The sequence below is a fragment of the Protopterus annectens genome, chromosome 8.part1 (genome assembly GCF_019279795.1).
Source record: "Protopterus annectens isolate FY-2018-M chromosome 8.part1, PAN1.0, whole genome shotgun sequence".
NCBI lineage: Eukaryota > Metazoa > Chordata > Ceratodontiformes > Protopteridae > Protopterus > Protopterus annectens.
In genome coordinates, this window is record NC_056742.1 from 145,736,806 (window position 1) to 145,764,405 (window position 27,600).

The 27,600-nt window shown below is 43.2% G+C and overlaps 1 protein-coding gene across 1 annotated transcript in view; it reads left to right on the forward strand.

Moving 5' to 3' along the window:
* The window catches only part of LOC122810253 (c-Maf inducing protein), a gene marked incomplete in the record, with an annotated part of 1,337,359 nt that overhangs the window by 683,456 nt on the left and 626,303 nt on the right, over positions 1 to 27,600 (forward strand). Inside the window, 1 exon segment of the mRNA XM_044081790.1 lies at positions 60 to 140. Within this exon segment, the coding sequence (XP_043937725.1) occupies positions 60 to 140 (81 nt within the window).

Below are 27,600 nucleotides of genomic sequence, written 5' to 3' on the forward strand. Positions count from 1 at the left end.
ATTCTCCATGTAACACAGATGTTAGTTTCTTTTTACTTAGTCTAAATTTCTAATTGCAGCATTGCAGAGAACGCCCACGTTCTATGGTTGTAATAGAAGTGTTCACACCTGTGGTGCAAAGAATCCTCAAACATAACATGGTATGTATTCTTTATTAACTTTAACTTTCCAATGGTTGATGCTTTTCTTTGTACAACACTTTCAGTCTCTTGATGTGTAAAGGACTTTTAGTAAAATGTATTTAGTTTTGAATTAATAAAGTGATAGTGCAGGTAAAAATGGGATGCCATGCTGCTTGCCATACATATTACTCCATGAGGGCCTTAGCTGACAGTAACTCTGCAAATGTCTCCATGAGGGTTCTAGTCGTGGCTTCAGTACTCGGAAGGCATGCATGGCTGAGGTTTCCACTTTAACTAGAGGACATTGAGGCAGTCTTGATTGTTAATTCCTGTCAACAGAGAAACCTGTTTAGCAGCTTCCCACTGTTAGAAGAGAAAAGCTTCACAGAGTGGGGTGTGGAAGTTTTTCCATTCAGTCCCCAGTTTTCGACAAAGTACATGGCCACCAAAGGTCCTTTTGTAGGGGGTCTGTTTTTATTTTATTTATTTTTATTTTACATTTGTTGACCGGGCTAGTCTAACTGGATACATGTCCATTTTCAGTAGAGGCCTGGGGAGAAAAGCTCCAAGCATAAGCAGTAACAATGTAGAAAGAAAGGAAACAAGTGTAATAAAGTCATATAAGGTAACAGTACTATAGTAACATTGGTAAAAGGAGAAAAGTAAAATGGCATTAAAAAATATTGACTATAAACATTCAGGTAAAAGTTAAACTAAATATAAATAATCAAATGCATTAGATAGAATTAGGGTATGTGTAGAAAGATTAAAGTTCTTAAATTTTATCATATTACTAAGATTAAAGCAAGAAGAGAAGTAACTAGTTTTGGAGGCAAAGAGTTGGGGGGGAGGTGTAGGGTAAGAACAGGAGTGAAATAAAAGTTTCAGTCTGGGTTTGCACAAGGACAAAGCCACTTAGTTTTTAGATGTTCTTTTATGTGTTTTTTGAATTGAGATGCAGATGCTAGGGTAGATAGTTCAGGAGGGAGCTGATTCCAGTTTTTCCCTATAGTGTTTGCGAAAAGTGAATCACCAGCTTTGTTGTAGATTTAATTGAGGAGACAAGGAGTTTATTTGCAGAACGTAGTGTAGCCAGATTTTTATATGGAGAGATCAGATTAGAGAGGATGGGGGTATCATTGGGGTGGTGTAGGATATTTTGTGTGATAAGTAACTGTTGACAGAGTATATGGTTCTGTATTTCTAACCATCCTAGTTGTCTAAGATTAAGGCAGTGGTGGGTTTTAAAGGGAGAGCATGTGATGAATCTAGCTATACTATTATAGCAGATAGAAAGTTTAGAGATGTTGTTTTTAGATAGGTTAGTATATATAGCAGAGGGCATAGAAAAGGATAGAAATGAGGTGGGTTTGTGCGATAGTTTTCCTGGCTGAGGGGGTAAGGAAGGATTTAATTCTGTAGAGGGTACCAAGTTTTTTGTTGACAGACTTTATGGTGGAGTTAATATGGTCGTCATAGTTAAGATGATTGTCGATTGTGACACCTAGTATGCGGGTGGTAGTATCTGGTGCTATGTTAGTAGCATTATTAGAGGTTATAGAGAAGAATGGAGTTGGGTGACTTATGAGCTGGCGTAAAAAGCAGTAGTTTTGTTTTTTTAGGATTAAGGAGAAGGCGATGTTGCATGAACCAATTTTCTACTTTTTGGAATACAGTTTGGGTTAGGGACTGGAGGAAGGCTATGTTGCAAGTACAGATTAAGGTAGAGTCATCTGCATATTGAATGCAAGTAGCATGGGGTATGTTCAAGTGGCGGTCGTTAATAAATATGGAAAAAAGAAGTGGACCTAAGAGCCTTGAGGGACTCCATTACAGGAAACAAGTTAAACAAGACAAACCAGTGTAAGTTCTCATGTAAGCACTTGAAGGAACAGAACAGTACTGATGCATTCCAAAAGCAACATTCTCCACATTTTCTCAGGTATGCATACATTTGGTCATGCTGATAACGGATAAGCGGGTCTTAGTAAAAGAATCACACGGTTATGCTTCAGAATTCCAAAACAGTCCAGTTCCTTTGCCATTTTCAGATGTTCCACAGATACCCGCATATTCCAGTGATCTATGCTGTGCTTTTTGTTGAAAAGCTGTTAGCAGCATATGCACTTAAAAGTACTATTCCCCGAATTGTGAATTTTTAAAAATTATTCATGTTTTTTCTTGGTATTAAAGTGGTAATGGCTATGAATCTTAGCACTGTTATGTTATCAAAAATATTAAGAATGTTTACAAGGCTTGCCATTCAACTCAAGTCTTGAATAATTACAGTTGATGTGGAAGATGTGCATACTTAACATCTGTCTAATTTGCAAGGTGGGCCATAACCACCATTAGATTTCTTTTTTGGCTTTGGCCTCACTGTTGCGTATGGAGCACTTTAAAAATGCACGCATTTAGTGTTTGCCATATTATCATCCTAGGAAGCTGAGATTTTTCCATACCTGTATCACTGTCCCAGAGTTAAAAGAGCAGTTGCTAGTGCACTTGAAACAAATTTGGTCCTTCTTCTGTAGCCTGGGCATTAGTCAGTTTAGCCAAGTTCCATTTGTTCCCCTTTCAGGTTTCAGTTTTTGAGGCTTAAGACAGACTTAATGTTACAGTGTTCTTTCATAAGTAAATTAATCTGTTTAATTTATAATGGACTCGAAACAGCAAACCAGTTGATGCAAGGTAGAACAGTGGGTTGCTTGTTATATTTTAATAGTTCCCATTTCTAGGCAGTATGTTTATTTGTTAATAAGGTAGGTGAACTGACTAAAATCAACCATTTTCAGATACTACTGGGCAATAGATATAGCTACAGCAAACAGTAGAGTAAAATTATATGATGAAATATATATTAGCAGCAAGTAATGCACATTATACTTTTTAAAAATGAACAAATAGCGATATGCCAGTGTTGTACACAGAATGTGGAGCTTGCATAGTCAGGTAAGCAGCACTCCCAAGTGTGTATTTAAAGTAAAAGAAACCTGGTTACAATTAAAAGAAAAAAAGGTGCTCACATTTACAGGCAAATAATTCACCACTGGGTCAAGAGATGCATCTGTGAGAGAAGGAGGAAGCGAGATGGGTGTGTTGTTTTAAGGAAAAGGACAACTAAATACTTAAAGAAATATTTATAAAATTAGGTAGGAGTATTAATATGATGGTGCTCTAGTTAGGCAGTAAAAGAGATAAATGAGATCAAAGGATTTTAGGGTCATGGCAAAACACTGGGAGTAAAATGTGAAAAGTAGCACTAAAAGAGAAATAAGAGTGTGTGAATTATGAGATAAATTATGCACAAATTAATGTTTTCCAGGAGGAAGAACAGTTGGCTTATTAAAAATTATATGAAACTGGGCTGCAGAAGCAGGAGAGTAGCGGGTACCAGTTTTGCCATCAGTAATAAGAGATGTCCTTCCACGTCACTTTTACAGTATTCATAACTTATAGGCTCTCCTGCCAATGATAGCCCAGTGTCAGGCCAGTATACCAAAGCCTTTACGTCTTCCAAACATCGTACATCAGGTGTATGCTCCCCATGTAAACATAGGACATAAAGGTGACATGAATGCTCCATACTTGGAACTTCTTTGCTGCCAGTCCAAATGCTACAGTTGAACTTAAGTCATAACACCCTTCACTGAGCTGATTTCTGTCGAGTTCTTTACAGTTAAGTTCCTCGCTGGGGTTTGTTCTTTTTCTTCCTTTACTTGTGTACTTCGGGTTCATGTCAATCCAGGAAGGGAACATGTCAGTGTGGGAAGGCAAATTCCCCATAAAGTTCATCATTGGGTGTTACAGTATATAGCCAATCTGCATCAGATGTAACAAAATAATATAATTCACAGGTGTTCTCGTTATTTATGTAATTTGCTATGAAAGTCACCAGTGTCCTTTATATAACTAGTAACTCATATAAACAATTTAAATTGCACTCTAGATAGTATGATAAATTTGAAAAGTCTGGAAAACATTAATTTGTGCATAATTTATCTCATAATTCACACATTCTTCCAAGATAGGAAATAAAACAGAATTCTCAAACAGTTTTTCTAGTGGCTGTTATGTTAGCTAAGCATGTATTAGAGATGCAAGCACTTTCTTGCAGACCTCCTCCTTTGGTTTTTCATAAAGATAGGGATGTTCATCATGTTTCTCTGTTGCAGTCATTTCAATTGGGTTATCCTGCTGGCAGGCTACCCGCAGTCAGCCTGAAATCCAAAGTCTAGGTCTGGCATCGGTTGCTGTCGCCTCTTCCCTGATGTCAGTGCGGCAGGGGTATAAAAGATGCAGCCGATGCCATTTTCTTCAGTCTTTCTTGCTGCGTGGTGCCCGAAGCAAAAGCAGTTCGCAAGTGCCGGTCGGCCGACTCCTGAGATTTTCAAGTTTGAATTTCAGATCCAAAGTCTTCATTTAAAGCTAAGTACCCCATTGGGGAAACTTTTTTCTTGTTCCAGACCGATGTCAGAAAAAGTTAATAATTGTATTTCTTGTGGGAAGCAAATACCTCATAAGGATTTTCATTCTTACTGCATTTCTTGCCTAGGCCCTGACCACGACGTTGCTAGTTGTCGGTTTTGTGCTAGATTTAACCAATGCACTATTAAGCGTCGGTAAGATTTTGCATTTCATTACTTTGGCAGAAGATTTAATTATGTAATGCCGTCGGAACAGCAGACTACCTGAGTTTACAAAAAACGCAAGGAAAAAGAGAAGGACAGGCATCTGAGGTCCAGAACCGACGACTAGGCTTCTTCTAGGCCAGTCGCCAGTTCACCGGTTCTCAGTGAGGCACTTTCGCAGCCCCTGATGACCGCAACTTTAGAGCCACAGGCTGATACCAATTCCCACGTGGAGTCAACCAGGTCTACAGAAACTCAAGGTATTGGACCTTCAAAAACCTTTCCCTCAGATGGGTCCGCAGCCGCTGAGCAGGCACTGGCTTCTGAGGGCGTTTTCAGGCCTACACAATTGTATGTTAAAACTACTTCAGCTTTAAAGACAAAGAAACAAGTACAACAGCCCCATGGACAGGCCTCCATGCCTAAAAAACAGATGCTCAAAATGGCCGAGGACTTGATTACTTTGATCAGGGATTCTCATCCCCCTCCTGACAAGAGGCCTAGGCAAGAGGTAGAATATGAATCTTCAGATCAGGTTTCCATTTCATCTGATTCCTCTTCTGATCAGGAATACACTCTTCCTCCTTATGAGGATTCTGATGCTGAAGAATCTATCCCCTCAGCTTCTCCTCCTGCAGATTATTCTTTTGGGAAAACACTGCATACCATGAGGGAGCATTTCCACTGGGAAAGCCAAGATTATTCAGAATCTAAGAAAAGGCTCAGAGACTTTCTTTTACTGCCTCAGCACAGGGCCCCTGGCTGTTCCACCTGTGCTAGACATTGTAGATGATGTATTTTCAGAGTCCAGTCTGACTCCTGACTCCTTACCTCCAGTCCCTGTCAAACCAGACAGATACTACAGGGTTCCAGACTCCCACAGGTTTCTATTTAAAAACCCTGCTGCTGACCCAGAAACTATCTCTCAGGGTCCTAAGGGGGTCAAGGCTTCCACTGCAAAAAACCCTACTCCCCTCAGACAGAGATTCCAGGGCACTGGATAGATGGGGAAAAAAGATTTACACTTCTGCTACCTTGGCTATAAGGGCTTTAAATTGTCAGTTTCATATGCTTAAATATCAAGCAATACATTATGTCAATGCTTAAACAGAAAATGTTGACAAATTCTGAATGTGCAGAAAATAAAGAAATGCAGGATTTATTGCATGCAACTGAACAAGTTCATAGGTTGGTACTGAGCTATCTGCCCGAAGGCATATATTAGCCCAGCCACATTGTGTGGTTTTCACCGCTCCTTTAGTAGTTCCCTAGACCCTTGTACTAGCATCTAGTACCCTTGGCTCCTATGTAGTAGTGCTGTTGGTGTGATCCCTGGTGTGAGCCTTCTGTTACCCATCCACTCATCAAGGTTCCTCTTGAAGAGTGATAGTGAGGCGCTCTGTCTTGTGTAGATCAGGACCCTGTTCCATACTAAGGGAAGTCTCTGCGAAGGGAATCTATCCCTCCAGCATGTTCTATTCATTGTTGTGTTGAGGTTTATATCCCTAGAGCATGTAGCTCGAGTAGATTTGGTTTTGCTAAGATGGAGCATGTTCAACAATTCTGGATTGGACATGGCTCTGTACGTTAGACGGAGATCGCCTCTGAGAAAGCGGTATGCAACAGAGAACAGTCTTAGCTTTTTCAATGGTGCTGCATAGGGCAACTGTTTGAGGCCAGTAATTCTCTTGGTTAGGTGCCTCTGTGGTCTCTCCAGCTGCTGGAGATGTCTTGCCAGGTACATTCCAATTGGTTCATTGTACTCAATAATGGGTCTGATGAGGGAAGAGTAGAGGGGGCACCATTACATCCTTAGGTCTTGATGCAAACTCTTTCATGATCAGATGGGTCACATAGAAGGATTTTCTAACCACTTTGGCAACATGGTTATCAAAGGAAAGCTGGCTATCTACTTAGGTCCCTAGATCCCTTATTTCTTCTTCAGATTTCAGGGGATTACCTCCTGTGTTGTAGTTTGCGGGTACTCTGATGTCCTTCAAGGATGCATCTGCAGTCATCACATATGGGTTGTCCTGCCTCAGGCAGCCCTTCGGTCGGCCGGATTCCAAAGTCTGGGTCTGGCCTCGGCTGATGTCGCACTTTCCCCGACGTCAGAGCGTCTGGGGTATAAAAACATCAGCTGACGCCATTTTCCTCAGTCTTTCTTGCCGTGTGGTGCCCGAAGCAGAAGCAGTTTGCACATGCCGGTCGGCCAGCTCCTGTGATTCAGCTACCGAAGACTTCGAAAAAAGCTAAGTACCCCGTGGGGACTCTTTCTTGCCTCAGCCGATGTCAGATAAAGTTAATAATTGTTCAACTTGTGGGAAACAAATACCTCATAAGGATTTCCACTCTTACTGCCTCCCCTGCCTAGGCCCAGACCACGACGTCTCGGCCTGTTCAGCCTGTGCTTCCTTCAACCGACGAACTCTTAGACGTCGGTCGGAGTTTGCAGAGGAATTCTTTGGGGCTAGTTTTGCTTACAAGATGCCGTCGGAGACTCCGACTTCACATTTAGTTAAGAAACGGAAGGACAAGGACCGACACACGCAGGCCGCGGTTTCGGCTGAAACAACGGTCAGGCCTACCATGAGTGTCTCGGCTGAAACCGAGTCCTTGGTACTTCCGATTACCGAAACCGCACAACCGACTACCTCGGCCCCGGAGGCCCCGGCTGAGTCGGTTATTGAATTACCTGCTGAAACTGGTGTCCAGGAACCTTCCGACACCATTCCTTTAGACAAATTTACTCCTGCACGTGGTGCAGCCAGACCTCCTGCATCCATGTCCATTAAGGCTTTCTCTAGGGCTAAAGCTGCTAAACTTTCTAAAGCTTTGCCTCCCAAGGTTACCGCTCAGAGACCCTCTACTGGCTCACAGATTCTTAGCTTAGCAGAGGATCTTATCTCCTTAATTAGAGGTTCTCAACCTCATCCGGACAGGGGCTCTCAACCACCTCCAGACAAAAGGCCCAGGGTTGAGCCCTCTGACCCCCACTCCTCAGATGAGTCCTCTGATGGCTCTACTCTGTCAGACCACCAGGAGGAGGCTTATTTGGCCTACGAGGATTCTGATGCTGAAGAATCTATTCCCTCGGCCTCCCCTCCTGAAGAGTTTTCCTTTGGAGAGACATTACACTCTATGAGAGAACATTTTCAATGGCAGGGTCAGGAATTCTCTGATTCTAGAAAGAGATTAAGGACCTTTTTACATTTACCTCAGCATAGGCCTTTAGCTATACCTCCAGTTTTGAATGTCATTGATGATGTGTACTCTGATGCTAGTACAACCCCTGACTCTCTCCGGCTCCTGCCAAACCTGATAGGTACTACAGGGTCCCGGACTCACATCTACACCTGTACAAGGCCCACTCTGCTGATCCAGAAACTATTTCCCAGGGCCCAAAAGGGGTTGCAGCTGCCACTGCTAGAAATCCTCTACCCTCTGAAAGGGAGTCCAGAGCTTTAGAGAGATGGGGTAAGAAAGTGTATACTTCTGCAACTCTTTCCATGAGGGCATTAAATTGTCAATTTCATATGATACAGTACCAAGAGTATTTGTTAGATGAATTGCATAAGAAACTGTCTTCTTCTGAGCCCCTTGATCGCAAATCCCTTCAGGATCTGGTACATAACTCCCAGCAGGTTAGCAACCATTTCTTGCAGTGTGTGATGCATTGGAAGCTTCATGTAGGTCAGCTATGACAGGTGCAGTCATACGTAGGCATGCCTGGCTGAAGGAGCAATCTGTGCCAGACCATGTTAAAGCTAAGCTTTTGGATGCTCCTATGGAAAAGCAAAAATTATTTGGTTCCACGGCTCAAGAGGTCTTAAAGAAATTTGAAGAAAAGGCAAAATCTGTGCAAACAGTCAAAGATTTTCTGCAAGTCCAACCACCGAGATTCAGCAGAAATTGGCCTACTAAGAATTGGTCCTTTCCGGACTCGGACAGATCTCAGAGAGGCAGGAATAGGCGTGCCAGAGGTAGAGGGCAAGCTAGAGGCTCCTACAGAGGCCGTCAATGGCAACCTCCCAACCAGAGAGGTAGTGCAGGAACTACAACTGCTACACCAGGACAGACTCAATGACTTTGTTTTGACTCCGACCAGGGCTCAATTAGAAGCACCTTTGGGCGGAAAGCTTTCTTTATTTTCAAAAAATTGGCACAGCATTACAAGGGACACATGGACACTGCAAATAATAGACAAAGGATACAGGTTCCATTTCCACACATTGCCAAAAAGAAAAGGCATGCCAAACCTGCCACTAAATCAGAGGGCAGAGGCTTTGAAACAAATTTCCAACTTAATACAAATGAAAGCTATAGAAAAGGTACCTCTTTCAGAACAAGGCCAAGGATTTTACTCCAGATTATTCCTTGTTCCAAGAAAAGAAAATCAGTGGAGGCCTATTCTCGACTTGTCCGCACTGAATACTTACCTCGTTGTGCCAAAATTCAAAATGCTGACTCTACAGCAACTCCTTCCCATGCTGGGCAAGGGGTCTTGGCTGGTGACTCTAGACCTCAAGGAGGCATACCTGCATGTCCCTATCAGACAAAGTTGCAGAAGACACCTCAGATTTCTTGCAGGTTCAGAGCATTATCAATTCTCAGCATTGCCCTTTGGCTTATCTATTGCGCCCAGAGTATTCACGAAATGCCTGGCATCAGTAATTGCACACTGCAGACTTCAGGGGATTCAAATTTACCCATATCTGGATGACTGCCTTATACAAGCGGACAGCAAGCAAACTTTGTTAAAGGACTTGGATTATGCCATCCACCTACTGCAGGCCTTGGGATATACAGTCAACATCCACAAATCAAGACTTGTTCCATCCCAAAGAATAACTTTTCTGGGTGCGGATCTAGACACAACCACCCAAATGGCCTTTCTCACAGAAGAAAAACAAAAACAACTACCGGATTACTTCAAGAATCTGACAAGACAAACTCAGCTGACTGCAAGGAAAATCCTGCAGGCCCTGGGTTACATGGCATCTTGCATTCTTCTGATTCCACAAGCAAGACTGCATATGAGAAAATTACAATGGTACCTAAGGAGTTTATGGACTCAGCACAGTCACAGTTTAGAAACTTTGATCCCACTCATTCCATGCATTCAAAAGGAATTTTTGTGGTGGGCTCAAGCCTGCCAGTCGAACAGTGGGTTGCCCTTCAGCAAGCCAAGAGCCAACCAAACCATCACTACGGATGGAGGGCAGATGTATCCAAGGGCTATGGTCACAAAGAGAGCTGCGCATGCACATAAACTAAAAGGAAATGCTGGCAGTGATACACGCAGTCGAGGCCTTCAAACTTTTTCTTCATCAAGGCCACCTACTCATAAGGACAGACAACACCACAGTCATGTGGTACATAAACAAGCAAGGAGGCACCCATTCCTACCTTCTTTGCAGACTGGCAATGAATCTATGGGAACTTTCCTTGAAACTCAATATACAGCTGCAGTCCCAGTTCGTGCCAGGGAAAGACAATATACTGGCAGACAGCTTAAGCAGAAATACCATGGATGCACACGAATGGATGCTGCACCCAGACATCTTCTTACTCATAACACAATCATGGGGAAGGCCGGAAATAGATCTGTTTGCCTCCCCCCACAATCATCAGCTGAAGAAATTCTGCTCAAGGACATACCACCCACAAGCATGGAAAGTGGACACTCTCTCTTTCAGCTGGAAAGCTCTAACAGTGTATGCTTTTCCACCTCTCCCATTAATAACCAAGGTCTTACTGAAGATCAGAACAGAGCAGCCCAGAGTGATTCTGATAGCTCCAAACTGGCCAAGACAGCACTGGTACCCACTGTTAAAGAGCATGTCACAGACGAAACCGTGACCTCTCCCCCTATGGCCACTTCTACTGGCACAGCACAATTTCAAGACTCTGCATTCCAACCTGAAAACCTTGCAGCTAACTGCCTGGAAAATACCATGACTCCTCCTCAGGATAAGCTATCCCAGAGAGTGAAGGATATCATTATGGAAGCTCGCCGGCCTTCCACAAGGAAGGCATATTCAGCAAAAATGGAAAAGATTTCACACTTGGAATACAACAAAGGGCCTAGATGCGACAGTGATGAACATGGCACATATACTGGAATATTTGGCAGAGTTGTTCCACAACGGCCTGTCTTACTCTTCCATTAAGATACATGCCTCAGCAATTTCAGCAGAATACAATGTTGATCCACCTGTCTTCTCTCATCCTCTCCTGAGACAGTTTCTAAGAGGAATCAAAAACATCAATCCTCCAAGGAAACCACCTCTACCTACTTGGGACCTTAACTTCGTGTTGGAAAAACTAACACTTCCTCCCTTTGAACTAGCAGCATCTGCAGATCTACAGTTTCTGTCTTGGAAAACTGCCTTCCTTCTGGCCATAACCTCAGCAAGAAGAGTATCTGAGTTACAAGCTCTGATGGCAGTACAGCCATTTCTTATTTTTCATCAGGACAGAGTTTCATTGAGAACCAATCCTACATTTATGCCAAAGGTGGTATCCAGGGTTTCTTTGAACCAAGCTATTCACTTGCCTACATTCTTCCCACAACCACAAAATAAAGGGGAGAAACTTCTGCACACCCTGGATGTACACAGACAGTTGCGCTACTACTTGGACAGAACTAAAAGTTACAGAAAGACTGACCAGCTGTTTGTAGCATATGCTGCTGGGGCACAAGGAAAAGCAATTTCCAAACAGACAATTTCAAAATGGATAGGAAATTGCATTCGTTTTTGTTACTCCTTTCATGGAAAAACTGTGCCAGCTAACATTAGACCTCATTCCACGAGAGCTACAGCCACCTCCACAGCCTTCATAAGAGGGGTGGCTACCAAGGACATTTTAGAAGCTGCTATATGGAGCTCCATGCATACATTTGCCAAGCATTACAATTTACCTTTATACTCCAGATCCAGAGCAGGCTTTGCTACAGCAGTCCTGCAGGGTATTTTAGCTACACCATCCTTTACTTAGTACCTCCACCCCCAGATTGGCTATGGTATTCTACCCATATGTGATGACTGCAGATGCATCCTTGAAGGACATAGTACAGTTTTGTACCTACCATAAATGTAGATGTCCGATAGGTATGCATCTGCAGTCAGGTTTACCCTCCCTCCTTCCCCTCTGTGGTATACTTCTTGGGTACTTACCCCTCTTATAGCTAGCTGGGGGGATCTATTATGGTGTATTTGTTTTTATAGTACTGTGCATGTTTGGATTTGTTTTTAAAATGCATCTCTCCAAATTTTAGCCTTCCTTAGAGGGCACCTGGCATCTGGGGCAAGAAAAACTGAGGAAAATGGCGTTGGCTGATGCTTTTATACCCCAGACGCTCTGACGTTGGGGAAAGTGTGACATCAGCCGAGGCCAGACCCAGACTTTGGAATCCAGCCGACCGAAGGGCTGCCTGAGGCAGGACAACCCTTATGTGATGACTGCAGATGCATACCTATCAGACATCTACATTTATGGTAGGTACAAAACTGTACTTTTTTTCCAAAGGGGATTACTACGCATGTTTTTGCATTTAGCTTGGGACCATGGCTTTGACTCCATGCATCAGTCTCATTTAGGCCCTTCTGGAGGATCTCCATGTCGGCTGGAGACTCTGTTATAGCACCCAGTTTGCAGTCCGCAAACTTAGTCAGCCACAGCCCTTCCATGCTTGCCTGTACTTCTAAGAAGTATATGCCAAACAGGAGGGGCCCCAGGACAGAGCCCTGAGGCACACCACTCGTTACTGGTCTGGATTCGGACATAGATCCCGCTAGTCTTACTTTATGGGATCTGTCCGAGAGCCAGTTTGCGATCCATCTTGTGATGTAAGGGTTTATGCCCAGGCTGGTGAGCTTATCAATAATACCCGAATGGGGAATGGTGTCAAATGCTTTAGCAAGGTCAAGGTAAGCCGTGTGTACCTCCTTTCCCTTATCTATAGCTTGAGTAACTGTCTCAAAGAAATCCACCAGGTTCAGGAGGCATGATCTGCCCTTGACGAAGCCGAACTGTGTGGGGTCCAGTGACTGGAGGTTTTCAATCTCTCCATTTATGAGTTCCATAATGATTCGCTCTATAGCCTTACAGATCAGACTGGTCAGGCTTATCGGTCGGTAGTTCCCAGGGTCAGTTGTGGCCCAACCCTTGTGTAGCGGGACCACTGTTGCCGTGCGCCATTCTCTGGGCACATATCCTGTGGAGAGGCTGAGACTGAACAGGGTATTAAGATGCGGGGTTAATTCCTTCTGGAGCTCGCGTATGACACAGCCTGGGACACCCTCTGGTCCCATGGAGGCAGTGTTTTTAGCTTTAGATAGAGCCCTGTTAACCAACGTATCAGTAATAATTGGACTTGTACAATCCCCTGAAATGGTAATAAGCCCTGTAGGTGGTGGTGGTGGTGGGGAGAAATTTGCACTGAACCTGTCAGCCAAGATGTTGGCAATGTCAGAAGGGTCAGTGTATTTTGTTCCATTTTGTACTAGCTCAGAACAGACCTGAGCATTGCCATTTAGGTTTTTGACGTAGCCATAGAAGGCCTTATGGTTATCCTTGGCATCCTTGGCAACTTTCTTTTCAAAATTAGCTTTAGTTGACTTGATGAGGGCCCTCAATTTCTTACTAATGCTGATCAAGGATGATTTTTCTACTTGTGATTTGGCCTTTTTTTGTATAAGTCTCCTCCTTTTATCGTAAAGTTTGCTTATGGCCGGGGTCCACCAGACTGGTTTCTTCTTGCTTGAGGAAGGAGTCTTGGTTTTATTTGGGATAGCACGGTCCATGCAATCCTGAAGATGCATATAGAGTGCCTTGGTGTAGGATTCCGCATCCTGGATATCATTATCCTTCTGCAAGGGAATAGTGAAGCTTTCCACTTCGGATGCAAGTAGTTTGAAGTTTGCTTTGGAAAGGTTTTTGACTATGGTTTTTTTGACTGGGGGAGATGGAGGGGTGAGGATATCCAGGGTTATCAGTTTGTGGTCTGATCTGACCAAGGAGGGAGTGATAACAGGTGTGGTACAGTGAGCGCCCATATTTGTGATGATTAAATCCAATATGTTGTCCCCTCTAGTGGGGGAACATACTAGTTGCTCAAGGGCATTTGAATTTATAAATTCTATGAATCGTTGAGCATAGGAGTTGGAACATTTGGTAGTTCACCCAGTCTGTACCAGGGTAGTTGAAATCACCCAAGATTATGGTGTTGGGTAGGACATTTATATTTTCCAATGTCTCAAGGAATGCAGAGTGAGCATCTTGGGACATGGTGGGCGATCTGTAACCAGCTACGACTTGAAATGTGGTTTTGCCTGCTGATAGTTGCACATGGCTGATCTCTGGGGCATCATGCTGCGCTACTAACCTGGAGATATGGGTATCCTTGATGAATATGGATACACTTCCGCCCTTTGTACTGCGATCCGGTAACTGATTCCAGAAGGTATGATATGAATTGTAACCTGGCAGTGCTGGGGTGCTCTCTTGAGCCTTGAACCAGGTTTCTGTCACTGCACAAACATTGATTTTCTCCATGCTGAGGAGAGCCTCAAGTGTATGCATTTTGAGGTTGAGACTTCTGGCGTTGAGTAAGATTACCCTTAGTTTTTGGTTACCTGTGCTGGTTACGGTGGTTGGTTTGTCCTTTGAGCCTTGCCTAAAAAAGGCACTATGGGGACGGCAAGAGCCTTGGCCAGTATTCAAAAACCTAGGTGTGACAGGTGCAACCCATCTCTGGCAAAACAGCGAGGCTTGTCTGTCATGTCATCCCAGGCAGACAGACACTGGATCCCCTTAGAATGACACCAGAAGCTTAGCCAATTGTTGAAATTGATCATTTTGTCTTTGTATTGTGGTATCCTTCTAGGTGAAGGTAGTATGCTACTCAAGGTCAGGGTCATACCAGCTTGGGCTACATGATCAGAGAGCTCCTCAATGTCTCTTTTCATGTAGTCCAGGGAGGTACGTCTTAGATCATTCACACCAACATGTACAATGACAGTATCATACTTGTACTTGTTCTGGAGTGACCTAAGTGCTTGTGTTATGTGGCAGATCCGAGCACCCGACAGGCAGCTGACAGTAACCTTCTCCTTGTTCAGCCTGGTGAGTGGAACATCCGTGTGCCTTACTATAGAGTCTCCTATTACTAGCGTGTTAGGTATGGTGTTTTGCCTTAAGGGCTGTTGTGAGGCACACTGCTGAGGTGAATTATGTGTTTTCTGGCTTTTGTTTGAGGGTGCAGGTTGCTTGCTTGTCTGCTTTGGAGGGCACTGTTTCTTTTTCATATTGCTACCTAGTGCCTCCGAATATGTTTTTGTGTATTTATGCGTATGTTTTGCCGGTGCTTGTTTTGTAGATTCATGTGTGACCGGTGGTGTGATGCAAATGTGTCCCTTATCCTCTTGACTGTCTGTTACAGTCATGGGTTGAGAGCGCTTAGCCTCCAGTCTGGCTGTGTATTTGCATCTCTCACAAATGTTTGTGTCTAGAGGTAAGAGGAGAGGGTTGTCTGTATACATGAGGCAGTTGTGACATTGCCTCAGTATGCCCAGTTCCACCAGATGAACTGGAGAGTGTACACCTGAAGCTGACCTCTGGACATGCTTTAAAGAGTAAATTGAACTTAAGTCCTGTGGACAATCAAGGGTCTTATGCTATATTATAATAGTGCTGTCTAGGAAATTTGGAGAATAATAGTGCTGTGTAGGAGATTAGGACAAGTGCTGATTTCTGATTTGCAAGTGCTGCAATAAGAGCAGCTGATCTGAAGCACTTGAGTTGAGGCTTGCCTAGTTCTAAGGGAAAATTTACAGCGCAGACTTTGTGGGGCCGGGAATACTATACCCCAACTAACCAGCGCTGTCCGACGCTGCTCTGTGCACAAGACCGCGCAAAAACAGAGTTGCAGGGTTTTTCCTCTAGATAAGTGAAGAAAGTGAGTACAAGAGCTGTTTTTCTCTAAGCAAGTGAGAAAAGTAAGTACAAAAACTGTTTTCCTCTAGGTAATGAGGAAGATAGAGTGCTATAGTAATTATTATACCATGACCCCCCCAAAACGTGCACGCTGATTGGCCAGCGTGCCCGTTGTAAATCGAGATATACTAATGGAAAAAGGTCCGGTTGCCCGGACTTTTTTCCATTAGTATAACTCGTTTTAAACATTGTCTCGCTATAAAGGGTTTAACATACCGACACAGCTTTAAAATAAGCAACGGAGATCTCCGCTGCTTATTTTAAAGCTGTCTCGCTATGTTAAACCCATTTAACATAGCGAGGTTGTGTTAACGGAGAAAGCAAGATCTCCGTTGCTTTTTTAATGTCGCTATGTTAAATGAGTTTAACATAGCGAGAGTTTTAAAATAAGCAACGGAGATGTCCGTTGCTTATTTTAAACTGTCTCGCCATGTTAAACTCATTTAACATAGCGAGACATAAAAGCAACGGAGATCTTGCTTTCTCCGCTTTTGCCCACAGCTCTGATGTACTGCGCAGGCGCCGCAGTACATCAGAACTGCCGCGGATGCCAGACATCTGCGGAAGGGCAGTAAACAGGCATTATACTATGCCATTATTTAAGAAAAGTAACAGTTTCTTTTCTTAAATAATGTCATGAGATAATAGCAATAACCTGACGCCTGGTGGTAATGCTTACCACGGTTGGCTTTGTTTGGTCCTGGCTCCTCGACCAAACCACGCCAACCGTGGGTAAATTTAGCATTACCCACACCCAGGCGTGGGTTATTGCTATAGTAGCTTATTTAGTGCTTACAAGTTCTGAACAAGTGCTGAGCATGAACAAGCAAATTTAAGTGCTAAAACTAAGAATCTGTATCTGCACTAGATGAGTTACAGGACAGAAACAAGTGCAAATACAAGCTTTCAAATCAGAAAGTTGAGAGAGATGGAAGAGATTGCCCAAACGGCCAATAACTACAAATTCTGGGCCAGAACCACTCCTTATGTGGTAGACAGGTTACCTAGTGCTTACCACTCCCACTGATAAGCTAGAAGGCTTCCCTCCAACACAGAAAGACTTGAGAGACTCAGAAGCTTACATACAGTCCTGGATACAGCACATCTGTATATGGAACACTAGTTACAGGAAAGATAGGAAACAGGCTTACAGTTTTTTTTTTTTGTACAGAAAAGTAGCAAAAATAGTAGTAAAAAGCAGTTCACATGCAGTGCAAGCTAGCACACTTGAGTATGCAGCAATATTAGACCAAACACAGTTTAAAAAATGCATTTAAATTAAAAAGGACTAAAAGCAAGTGCAGAAAGAGTTTATTAGGTAGAATGCGGTAAAGAGATGGGACCGGGGGAGTGTCCCAGATCAAATCTCCAGTGGGGCGGGCAACTGCAAAAGCCACCAAATTTAAACTACAAACCAAAATTATGGAGGGTGGGTGGGACAAAACAGTTTCAACCAAGATCTAAGCAAAAACTAACTACAAACTTTAAAACCAAAAAAATATTCTCAGCTCTGTATATTTGCCGATCAGTCTCTCAGAACAGTGAGACAACAGTTTCAACACAGATCTAAGCAACAATTAAACTCTATAACCAAAAAATATATACTCAGCTCAAGTTGGAAAGCATACTTTACAATGTGGCTTTGATTCTTTGGAGGCCTCCTGCAGAGCTGCTGTTACGGGTTCTATCATTAGGAGGCATGCTTGGTTAAAGGAACAGAATCTGCCTGATCATGTAAAGCAAAATTATTAGATGCTCCATTCCAGCATGATACTTTGTTTGGTGTTAAAGCAGAAGAGGTGTTAAAGAAAATGGAGGACAAAGCTAAATCTATGCAGACAGTCAAGGATTTCTTACAGGTCCAAGATTTAGCAGACACTGGCCTACAAAGAAACCGTCCTTTCCAGTGTCAGACAGACCACCAAGAGGCAGATACAGACGCCCTAGAGGCAGATCACAGCCCCAAGGCTCATACAGGTCTAAACAATGGTGTGCTTCTACCTCCAAAAGCAGAGAAGACAAATCACAGCCATTCAGAAAGCAGTCCCAATGACTTCCCCCTGCCAGTGTCAAGCACTTATTTTCTGGCAGCTCCTTTGGGGGGGAAACTAGCACTTTTTTCTCAAAATTGGCACCTAATCACCCAGGACAAATGGGTCTTGAACATAGTGTCACAAAGTTACAGGTTCCACTTTCACACCCTGCCAAGGGTGAAACGGTATGCCAGACCTGCCAAAAAATCAATGGGCAGAGGCAAAAAAACAAGTTTCATCCCTCATCGACATGAGGGCCATTCAGCAAGTACCACAGCAAGAGCAGGGACAAGGATTTTATTCGACTTTTCTTGGTACCCAGAAAGGACAAAGCCTGGAGGCCAATACTGGACCTATAATCCTAAACACATACCTGGATATTCCAAAATTCAAAATGTTGACTCTGCAGCAGCTTCTCCCCATGCTGGGCAAAAAGGCTTGGCTTGTAACTTTATACCTAAAAGAGGCATACCTGCATGTCCCAATCAGACAATCATGCAGAAGATACCTCAGATTCATAGCTGACTCAATGCACTACCAATTCTCTGCACTGCCCTTTGGCTTATGTACTGCGCCCAGGGTCTTCACAAAATGCCTTGCACCAGTAATTGCATTTTGCAGACAAAGAGGAATACAAATATATCCTTACTTGGACAACTGCCTTATTCAAGCAGAGAACAAGGACATACTACTACAACGTCTGACGTTTGTAAAAAGATTATTAACATGCCTAGGGTACATAGTAAACGAAAAGAAATCAAAACTTGTACCCTCTCAAGAGATAATATTCCTGGGTGCAAGCTTAAATACAACTGCCCAGATGGCTTATCTCACGCCAGACAAACAAAGGCAACTGACTACTTATTTCAAAAAGTTGACAGCAAGCACCCAGTTAACTGCAAGAAAAATTCTGCAGGCTTTGGGCTTCATGGCATCCTGCATTCTGCTAATTCCATATGCTAGACTGCATATGAGGAAACTACACTAAAAAATGTTTGGACTCAACATTGCCACAGCCTGGAAACAATAATTGCACTCATTCCCTGCCTGCAGCAGGAGTTTCGATGGGCAAAGGCCTGTCACCACAACAAGGGGCAGCCATTCACCATACCCCCAGCCAGGCAGACATTGACTATTCAGGGCTCATGGTCCACAATCCAAAGGCATCTGCATATCAATCAAAAAGAGATGCTAGCTGTTCAAAATGCCCTGACAGCTTTCAAGGACCTACTTCATCCAGGACAACTACTGATAAAGACAGACAATACTACAGTCATGTGGTACATAAACAAGCAGGGAGGCACAAATTCCTACCCCCTTTGCAGACTAGCCATGACTTTGTGGGATACAACATTGACTTACCAAGTACATCTGCAAACACAATTCCTGCTAGGAAAGATAAATACTCTGGCAGACTAACTAAGCAGAAACCTCATGGATCCCCACGAGTGGAAATTGGATCCACAGGTCTTCAACATGATAACAAGGATTTGGGGATGCCCAGACATAGATCTATTTGCCTCCCCTCACAACTGCCAACTACAGACATTCTGCACAAGGACTTATCACAAGCAAGCATGGAAAGTGGATGCTCTATCTTTCAGCTGGAAAAACTTGACAGTATATGCCTTTCACCCACTGCCTCTCCTCCCCAAGGTACTCCTAAAGGTCAGACAAGAGAAGCCAAAAATTATACTGATTGCCCCAGACTGGCCCCGCCAGCACTGGTACCCAATCCTAAGGAACTTGACTCAATGCCCAGCATGGACATTACCTCAAATTCCTCACTTACTGACCCAACAAAACAATCCAATCCTGCACAGCCAACTCAGGACCCTAAATCTGGCAGCATGGCAGATAATGTAGCTTTTCAAAACACCACTCTCTCTAAAGCGATGATGGATGTTTTCTTGGAGACCAGGAGGCCCAGTACCAGAAAATCTTATGCAGAAAAATGGAAGAGATTCTGTGCTTGGAACCAGACATGACTGTTCCAAATATCCCTCAGATTTTGCAATACTTAACTGAGATGCTAGGCAAAGGACTATCCTTTTCATCAATTAAGATTCATGCCTCTGCCATTTCAGCTCATTACAATACAGAGGCACCTATTTTTTCTCATCATTTATTAAGGCAGTACCTCAGAGGAGCCAAAAACTTACGGCCTCCAAGGAGATCACCAATACCTGCATGAGACCTCAATTATGTCTTGGAAAAACTCACTCTGCCTCCTTTTGAACCAGCCGCTTCAACTGATATAAATTTTTTATCATGGAAAACTGCTCTGCTCCTAGCAATAACCTCTGCAAGACGAGTCTCAGAGCTACAGGCACTCATGGCTGTGGAACCTTTTATCATTTTCCATCCTGACAGGGTTTCTCTAAGAACAAACCCCACATTTATACCTAAGGTAGTGTCCAGTGTGGCCCTCAACCAAACTATTAATTTGCGTACCTTTTATCCAAACCCACAGAATAAGGGTGAGAAAAGTCTGCATTCTTTGGACATACACAGACAACTGCGCTTCTACTTGGACAGAACCAAAGCATTCAGAAAGACTGAGCAATTACTGGTAGCATATGCTGCAGGATCGCAAGTAAAGGCTATCTCAAAGCAGACTATTTCAAAGTGGATAGGTCACTGCATTCATTTATGCTATTCTCAACATGGCAAGTCAGTGCCTAAGGGCATTAGGCCACATTCAACCAGAGCAGCAGCCACTTCAGCAGCCTTTCTCAGGGGAGTTCCAACCAAAGATATTTTAGAGGCTGCAACCTGGAGCTCAGTGCACACTTTTACAGAGCACTACCACTTACAACTCTACTCCAAATCCAGGGCAGGCTTTGCTACTGCAGTCCTGCAGGGCCTCATAGCCGCTCCTAATTCTATTTTGTTCCAGCCTCCCAACTTTAGCTTTGGGATTCAACCCAATTGTAATGACTGCAACAGTGAAACACGATGAACATAGTACAGTTGTGTACCTACCATAAATGTAGATGTTCGAGTGTATTCACTGTTGCAGTCCAGGTTACCCACACATCATCCCCCTTATCTTTGCTGGACCTTACCTGTACTTCTGTATTCTGTACAACCTATGTGGTGTATTTGCTTGTAGATGAAGGAAACTTGTTACTTGGTGCATGCATGCTTTATAGACATATTTTTAGCCTACCCTTTTGGGGGCACCTGACATCTGGGCAAGAAAAACTGAAGAAAATAGCGTCGGCTGCATCTTTTATACCCCTGCCGCACTGACGTCAGGGAAGAGGCGACAGCAACCGACACCGGACGTAGATTTTGGAATTCAGGCCGACTGCGGGTAGCCTGCCAGCAGGATAACCCTATTGTAATGACTGCAACAGTGAATGCACTTGAACATCTACATTTATGGGAGGTACACAACTGTACTTTTCATTGGGAACGAATGCTTCTTGCCTTTCAAAGGTGGCATCCAAAGCTAATCTAAATCAGGCAATAAATCTTTCAGTCCTTTTTTCATGATTTTCTAATAAAGATGAATACATGCTTCATATGCTGGGCATCCATTGCCAACTCTGGTTTTATCTTCACAGAACTAAGCCTTTCAGGAAGTCTGCTAGACCTTTTGTGGCATACTCCAGTCAGAAATTGGGCAAGATGGTATCTAAGGTTATGTTGACTAGATGGTTATCTGATTGTTTTATATCTGTGTACAATAAAAAGAGTTTATCCTTAAATTCTAAGCATAAAGTTCATTCTACAGAGGGCTGTGGGAGACTTTGCCAGCAGGCTTCCTATTGATAATAACTGTGCAGCTGCTACTTGGTGAACAGGTCATTAATTCATATGGCATTATAAACTGGATGAACAATCTAGGTCTCTTTCATACTTTGTCTCCATCATTCTTAGGAATGTCCTTGATACCACCCAGGACTATATGCTTGGGAATCTGTCCCGCAGTTAAATCGGATGTAAAAAGAAAACATTTCATACAAAAGTTATATACTTACTATGATAGTTCCATGTTGTCTGATTTTCATCCATTTCAACATACCTCCCAGCTGCCCCCTGCCACTGAGACTCTGAGGACCAGTCAACCTTGGCATTCCATATCTGTAGGTAGTTATCACTGTCAGTGCTCTATAACCATGTCACTGCTTTCTTCATACCACTAAGAAATGGGCCAGCTTAAGACTTTTTTCAGTAGAATAATTTTTGCTTTGCTTTAATAAGTTAAATAATAATTATCAGGGGCAAACTTAATCTGAGGTAGTATGGTGGAGATGAGGGAATTATGGGTAGGGGAGGAGTCAGAGCCCTGGAACCAAAAAAACTTCAAGATCTCTGTCAAGGTTGTATCCAGTCGGATCTCACAACCTACAGTTGAACCGGATGAAAATCAGACAACATGGAGCTATCATTATAGTAAGCACATAACTTTTGTTTAATATAAAAGCAGTACAATGGAGGGTTTCTCCCTGGGCCTCAGCTGAAAATGGGCTCTACCCAGTAGGACTTTCTTGGTCAACAAGACAGACAGATAAATGAAGACACAGAATCCAGTGAGACAAAGGGACTGAGAAAGGTAAAAGTTACAAGATGTCAGTGAGCAAGAAGAAAGTGAAATTTTGTACATTTTTACAGGAAGCCATTTGCAGATTCATGAGTGTGTCCCTAAGAAACGAACACCTCTGCATAACTATTGGAAAAGCTAAATGGTTACCTGTGAAACAATGTGCTGTCTTTTTACTTGACTCTCAAGTATTTAAGCAAGAATGACATCTTCCTTCCACTAGCTTTCACACTATTTAGAGATGCACCAATATGCAGCCTTAGACACCTTAACCATTCATGCCTTCTCCTCCAAACTTTGCTGCACAGACCATACTTTCTCAGTCCTTGGTTCCAAACTGTAGGAATCTCTTTCTTTTCTTAAAGATCATTCCTTATACCGTTTTCCATTCACAAAAGTGCATTTCAAGACTGTAGAAAAATGCAACTGCTATCTCTTTAGTCATGTAACGTAAACTCTTAATTCCCTTCTTCTGTCTACATATCTTGCTCTGATTCTATTTTCAGCATGACAGCTGTGATAATGCATGTATATAATGTGTTTTTTCAGTCACTTTGTATATAATGCCATTCATATATTGTTTTATACCTTCACACCAACTCTAATATTCACTTGGCTGTATATACGTATACTACAAACAAAGTTTGCCGATGACTGCAGACTGAGGGTAGTCACTGAATCCCCCAGTGATGTAGATGTCCTTCTGGAGGGTCTAGATCAGAAAAATGATTGGTGCCAGAACCATGGCCTAAAACTAAATGCAAAAGAAAATGCATGATCATACCCTTTGTGAAGTCAAGTACCCCTGCAAGTTGCAACATCAGTAGCACACCCCTTAGGGTAAACTCGCAGGTGAGACGTCTAAGTACACAGATAGACAATAGCCTAAACTTTGACCGTCATGTGTTCACAGTGTGAGGAAATCTTTTCAAGTGGCACAACTTATAAGTAAAGGTATGGCATTCACATTCAAGGAAATTATAGTCCCGCTGTACTCAGCCCTCATTAGACCAGTAATCGAGTACAATGTGCGATTTGGCATGTACTTGACTAGGCACTTACAACAGCTGGAGTGAATTCAGAGGCTCCTCACAAAGAAAATATAGAGTGTTAATGACATGAATGATGTGGCTAGACTAAAAGTCCTGTCCCTTTACTCTGGTTCCTAACGACTGTTAAGGGGTGACCTATGCCTGACCTACAAGGCACTCACATATCCATCCCTGATGGAGCTGTAACACATTCACAAGTGAAACAGCATGAGGATCACCAGATCTAGGGAATCTAAACTTAGTCAGCGACTCAAACAAAATATGCTGGTGAGACAGATATGTTTCTCAGAGATTGCCTCTCCTTTTCAACAGGCTTCCTGTTTACATTAAGCAGAGCCTTTTCCTGGCCCTCTTCAAATGCATTTTGGATCAATGGATAGGGACTGACAAATTCACACCTGTGGTAGTGCCTGTGTCCCATTTGAACAGGGTCAATCTGTAAGATACTCAATGCACAGGCACAAATCCATGCCATCCTCTTGCCCCAGGGGCCATATATTGGGTAAAATCAGGTTTTATTGGCTAGGCTTAGAGAAGGAAGAAGGCATGCCCGAAGGCAGGTAAAGGCTAGGACTGTGGTAGTGAAGGTCAGAACTTTGAATGTTGGCCGTATGACTGGTATAGGGAGAGAGCTAGCTAATATGCTGGAGCGAAGGAAGGTTGGTATATTGTGTGTGCAAGAGACCAGATGGAAGGGGAGCAAGGCTAGGTGTATTGGGTTCAAATTGTTTTATCATGGTGTGGATGGGAGGAGAAATGGCGTAGGGTTTATCCTGAAGGAACAGTATGCTAAGAGTGTTTTGGAGGTGAAAAGAGTGTCTGATTGAGTGATGTTTATGAAGCTGAAAATTGATGGTGTAATGATGAATGTTAGTGCATATGCTCCACAAGTTGGGTGTGCGATGGATGAGAAAGAAACATTTGGGAGTGAGTTGGATGAAATGGTGTTGACTGTACCCAAGGGTGAGAGAGTGGTGAATGGAGCAGATTTCAATGGGCATGTTGGTGAAGGGAACAGAGGGGATGAGGAAGTGATGGGTAGGTATGGTGTTAAGCAAAGGAATGTAGAGGGTCAGATAGTAGTGGATTTTGTGAAAAGGATGGACATGGCTGTGGTGAATACGTATTTTAACAAGAGGGAGGAGCATAGGGTGGCATACAAGAGTGGAGGAAAATGCACACAGGTGGATTATATCTTATGTAGAAGGGCCAGTCTGAAGGAGATTGGAGACTCTAAAGTGGTGGCAGGGGAAAGTGTAGTTAGGCAGCATAGGATGGTGGTTTATAGGATGACACTGATGATAAAGAAGAGGAGGAGGAGTGTGAGGGCAGCACCAAGGATCAAATGGTAGAAACTGAAAAAGGGTAATTGTGAGGTGGAGTTCAGGGAAGAGTTAAGACAGGCACTGCGTGGCAGTGAAGTGTTACCGAATAGCTGGGTAACTACAGCAGAGCTAGTAAGGGAGATGGCTAGAAAGGTGCTTGGTGTGACATCTGGAAAGAGGAAGGACAAGGAGACCTGGTGGTGGAATGAGGAAGTACAGGAGAGTATACAGAGAAAGAAGTTGGCGAAGAAGAAATGGGATTATCAGAGAGATGAAGAAAGTAGACAGGAGTATAAGGAGATGAGGTGCATGGCAGAGAGAGGTGGCCAAGGCTAAGGTGTATGAAGAGTTGTATGAAAGGCTGGACACTAAGGAGCGAGAAAAGGGCCTGTACCAACTGGCTAGACAGAGGGACCGAGCTAGTAAAGATGTGCAGCAGGTAAGGGTGATAAAGGATAATGAGAGAAACGTACTCACAAGCGAAGAGAGTGTGTTGAGCAGATTGAAGGAGTACTTTGAGGGGCTGATGAATGAATAGAATGAGAGAGAGAGAAGGTTGGATGATGTGGTGATAGTGAATCAGGAAGTGCAATGGATTAGCAAGCAGGACGTAAGGACAGCTATAAAGAGGATGAAGAATGGAAAGGCTGTTTCTCCAGATGACATACCTGTGGAAGCATGGAGGTGTTTAGGTGAAATGGCAGTGGAGTTTTTATCTAGATTGTTTAATGAAATCTTGGAAAGTGAACGGATGCATGAGAAATGGAGAAAGTGTTTTGGTACCGATTTGTAAGAATAAGGGTGATGTGCAGAGCTGTAGTAACTACAGAGGGATTAAATTGATCAGTTACAGGATGAAGTTATGGGAAAGAGTAGTGGAAGCTTGGTTAAGAAGAGAGGTGATGATTAGTGATCAGCAGTATGGTTTCATGCCAGGAAAGACCACTACCGAAGTGATGTTTGCTCTGAGAGTGTTGATGGAGAAGTACAGAGAAGGTCAGAAGAAGTTGCATTGTGTCTTTGTGGACTTAGAGAAAGTATATGACAGGGTGCCTAGAGAGGAGTTGTGGTATTGTATGAGGAAGTTGCGAGTGTCAGAGAAGTATGTAAGAGTGGTACAGGATATGTGCGAGGGTAGTGTGACAATGGTGAGGTCTGCTGTGGGAGTAACAGATGCGTTTAAGGTTGAGCAGGGATTACATCAAGGATCAGCTCTGAGCCCTTTTTTCATTTGCAATGGTGATGGACAGGTTGACAGACGAGATCAGACAGGAGTCCCCATGGACTATGATGTTTGCAGATGACATTGTGATCTGTAGTGAGAGTAGGGAACAGGTGGAGGAGACCCTGGAGAGGTGGAGATATGCTCTAGAGAGAAGAGGAATGAAGGTCAGCAGGACTAAGACAGAATATATGTGTGTGAATGAGAGGGAGTAGAGGAATGGTGAGGATGCAGGGAGTAGAGGTGGTGAAGTTGGATGAGTTTAAATACTTGGGATCAACAGTTCAGAGTAATGGTGAGTGTGGAAGAGAGGTGAAGAAGAGAGTACAGGCAGGATGGAGTGGGAGGAGAAGAGTGTCGGGAGTTATTTGTGACAGACTAGTACCAGTAAGAGTGAAAGGGAAGGTATACAAGAGGGTAGTGAGACCAGCTATGTTATGTGGGCTGGAGGCAGTGGCACTGACAAAAAGGCAGGAGTCAGAGCTGGACGTGGCAGAGTTAAAAATGTTAAGATTTGCACTGGGTGTGACGAGGGTGGACAGGATTAGGAATAAGTTTATCAGAGGGTCAGCCCAGGTTGGAAGGTTTGGAGACAAAGCTAGAGAGGCAAGATTACGTTGATTTAGACTTGCTGAAGAGGGATGCAGAGTATATTGGGAAAAAGATGCTAAGGATGAAGCTGCCAGGTGACAGGGAAAGTGGAGGGCCTAAGATAAGGTTTATGGATGTGGTGAGAGAGGACATGCTGGTGGTTGGTGTGACAGAGCAAGATGCAGAGGACAGGAAGAAATGGAAACAGATGATCTGCTGTGACGACCCCTAATGGGAGCAGCCGAAAGAAGAAGAAGAAGATTGGCTAGACTTGTAAGGGCCCTTAAGTGAACCTATTTATTCCATTTTGTCATTCACTTTATATATATATATATATATATATATATATATATATAATCATGTATCTTTTGTGTTTTCACCGGGCTGAAACTGAAATAGGTCCATTAGGATCAGTGCTCTACCCCTGTTAACAAACTCAAAATAAAATAAATAAAATAAGCAGAAACATAGTGACTTCCAGTGTAAATGGGATGGTGTTTTAGGAAATTAACCAAGTGATGTGTTCTGTGATATGGCATTTGCATTTGTATTGCTCAAATAGAGGTACTGTTTTAGTTGGGGCCTGAATTTAGCATAGTTAGTATGCTTGGTGAGATATTGAGGAAGGAATTACCAAAGTTTTGGAGCAAGTATGGAGAAACTAGAGTGAAAACTATACAGTGTAATAGATGGGGTCTGGTGAATAGGACCTGCTGTACCCTGGCTTCTGTGGTTGTAGTTTGGGGGGTGTTGTATTGATTAGTTTCAATCTAAATGGAGAATGTGCATCTTAGCCGAATCATTTGAATAATTTGGAGCCCAAAAGTATGTTTGATCTGCTTTGTACTGGGTGAGAGCAATTTGACCTTTGATAAAATAAGGCAGTGGTGTTCGAGGTGAAGGAATTAGTTGATGAAGCGGCATATTTTATTAGGGAAGGTCTGTAGTGTTGATGTGTTTTTGTTAGAGGAGGTGGTAAACAAGGTTAATCCATAATCAAGTTATGTGAGCAGGACTCCTTTCCCATTCACTGTCTAGCTGGTGATCTAAGGTTTTGAGTATGCTCCTGAA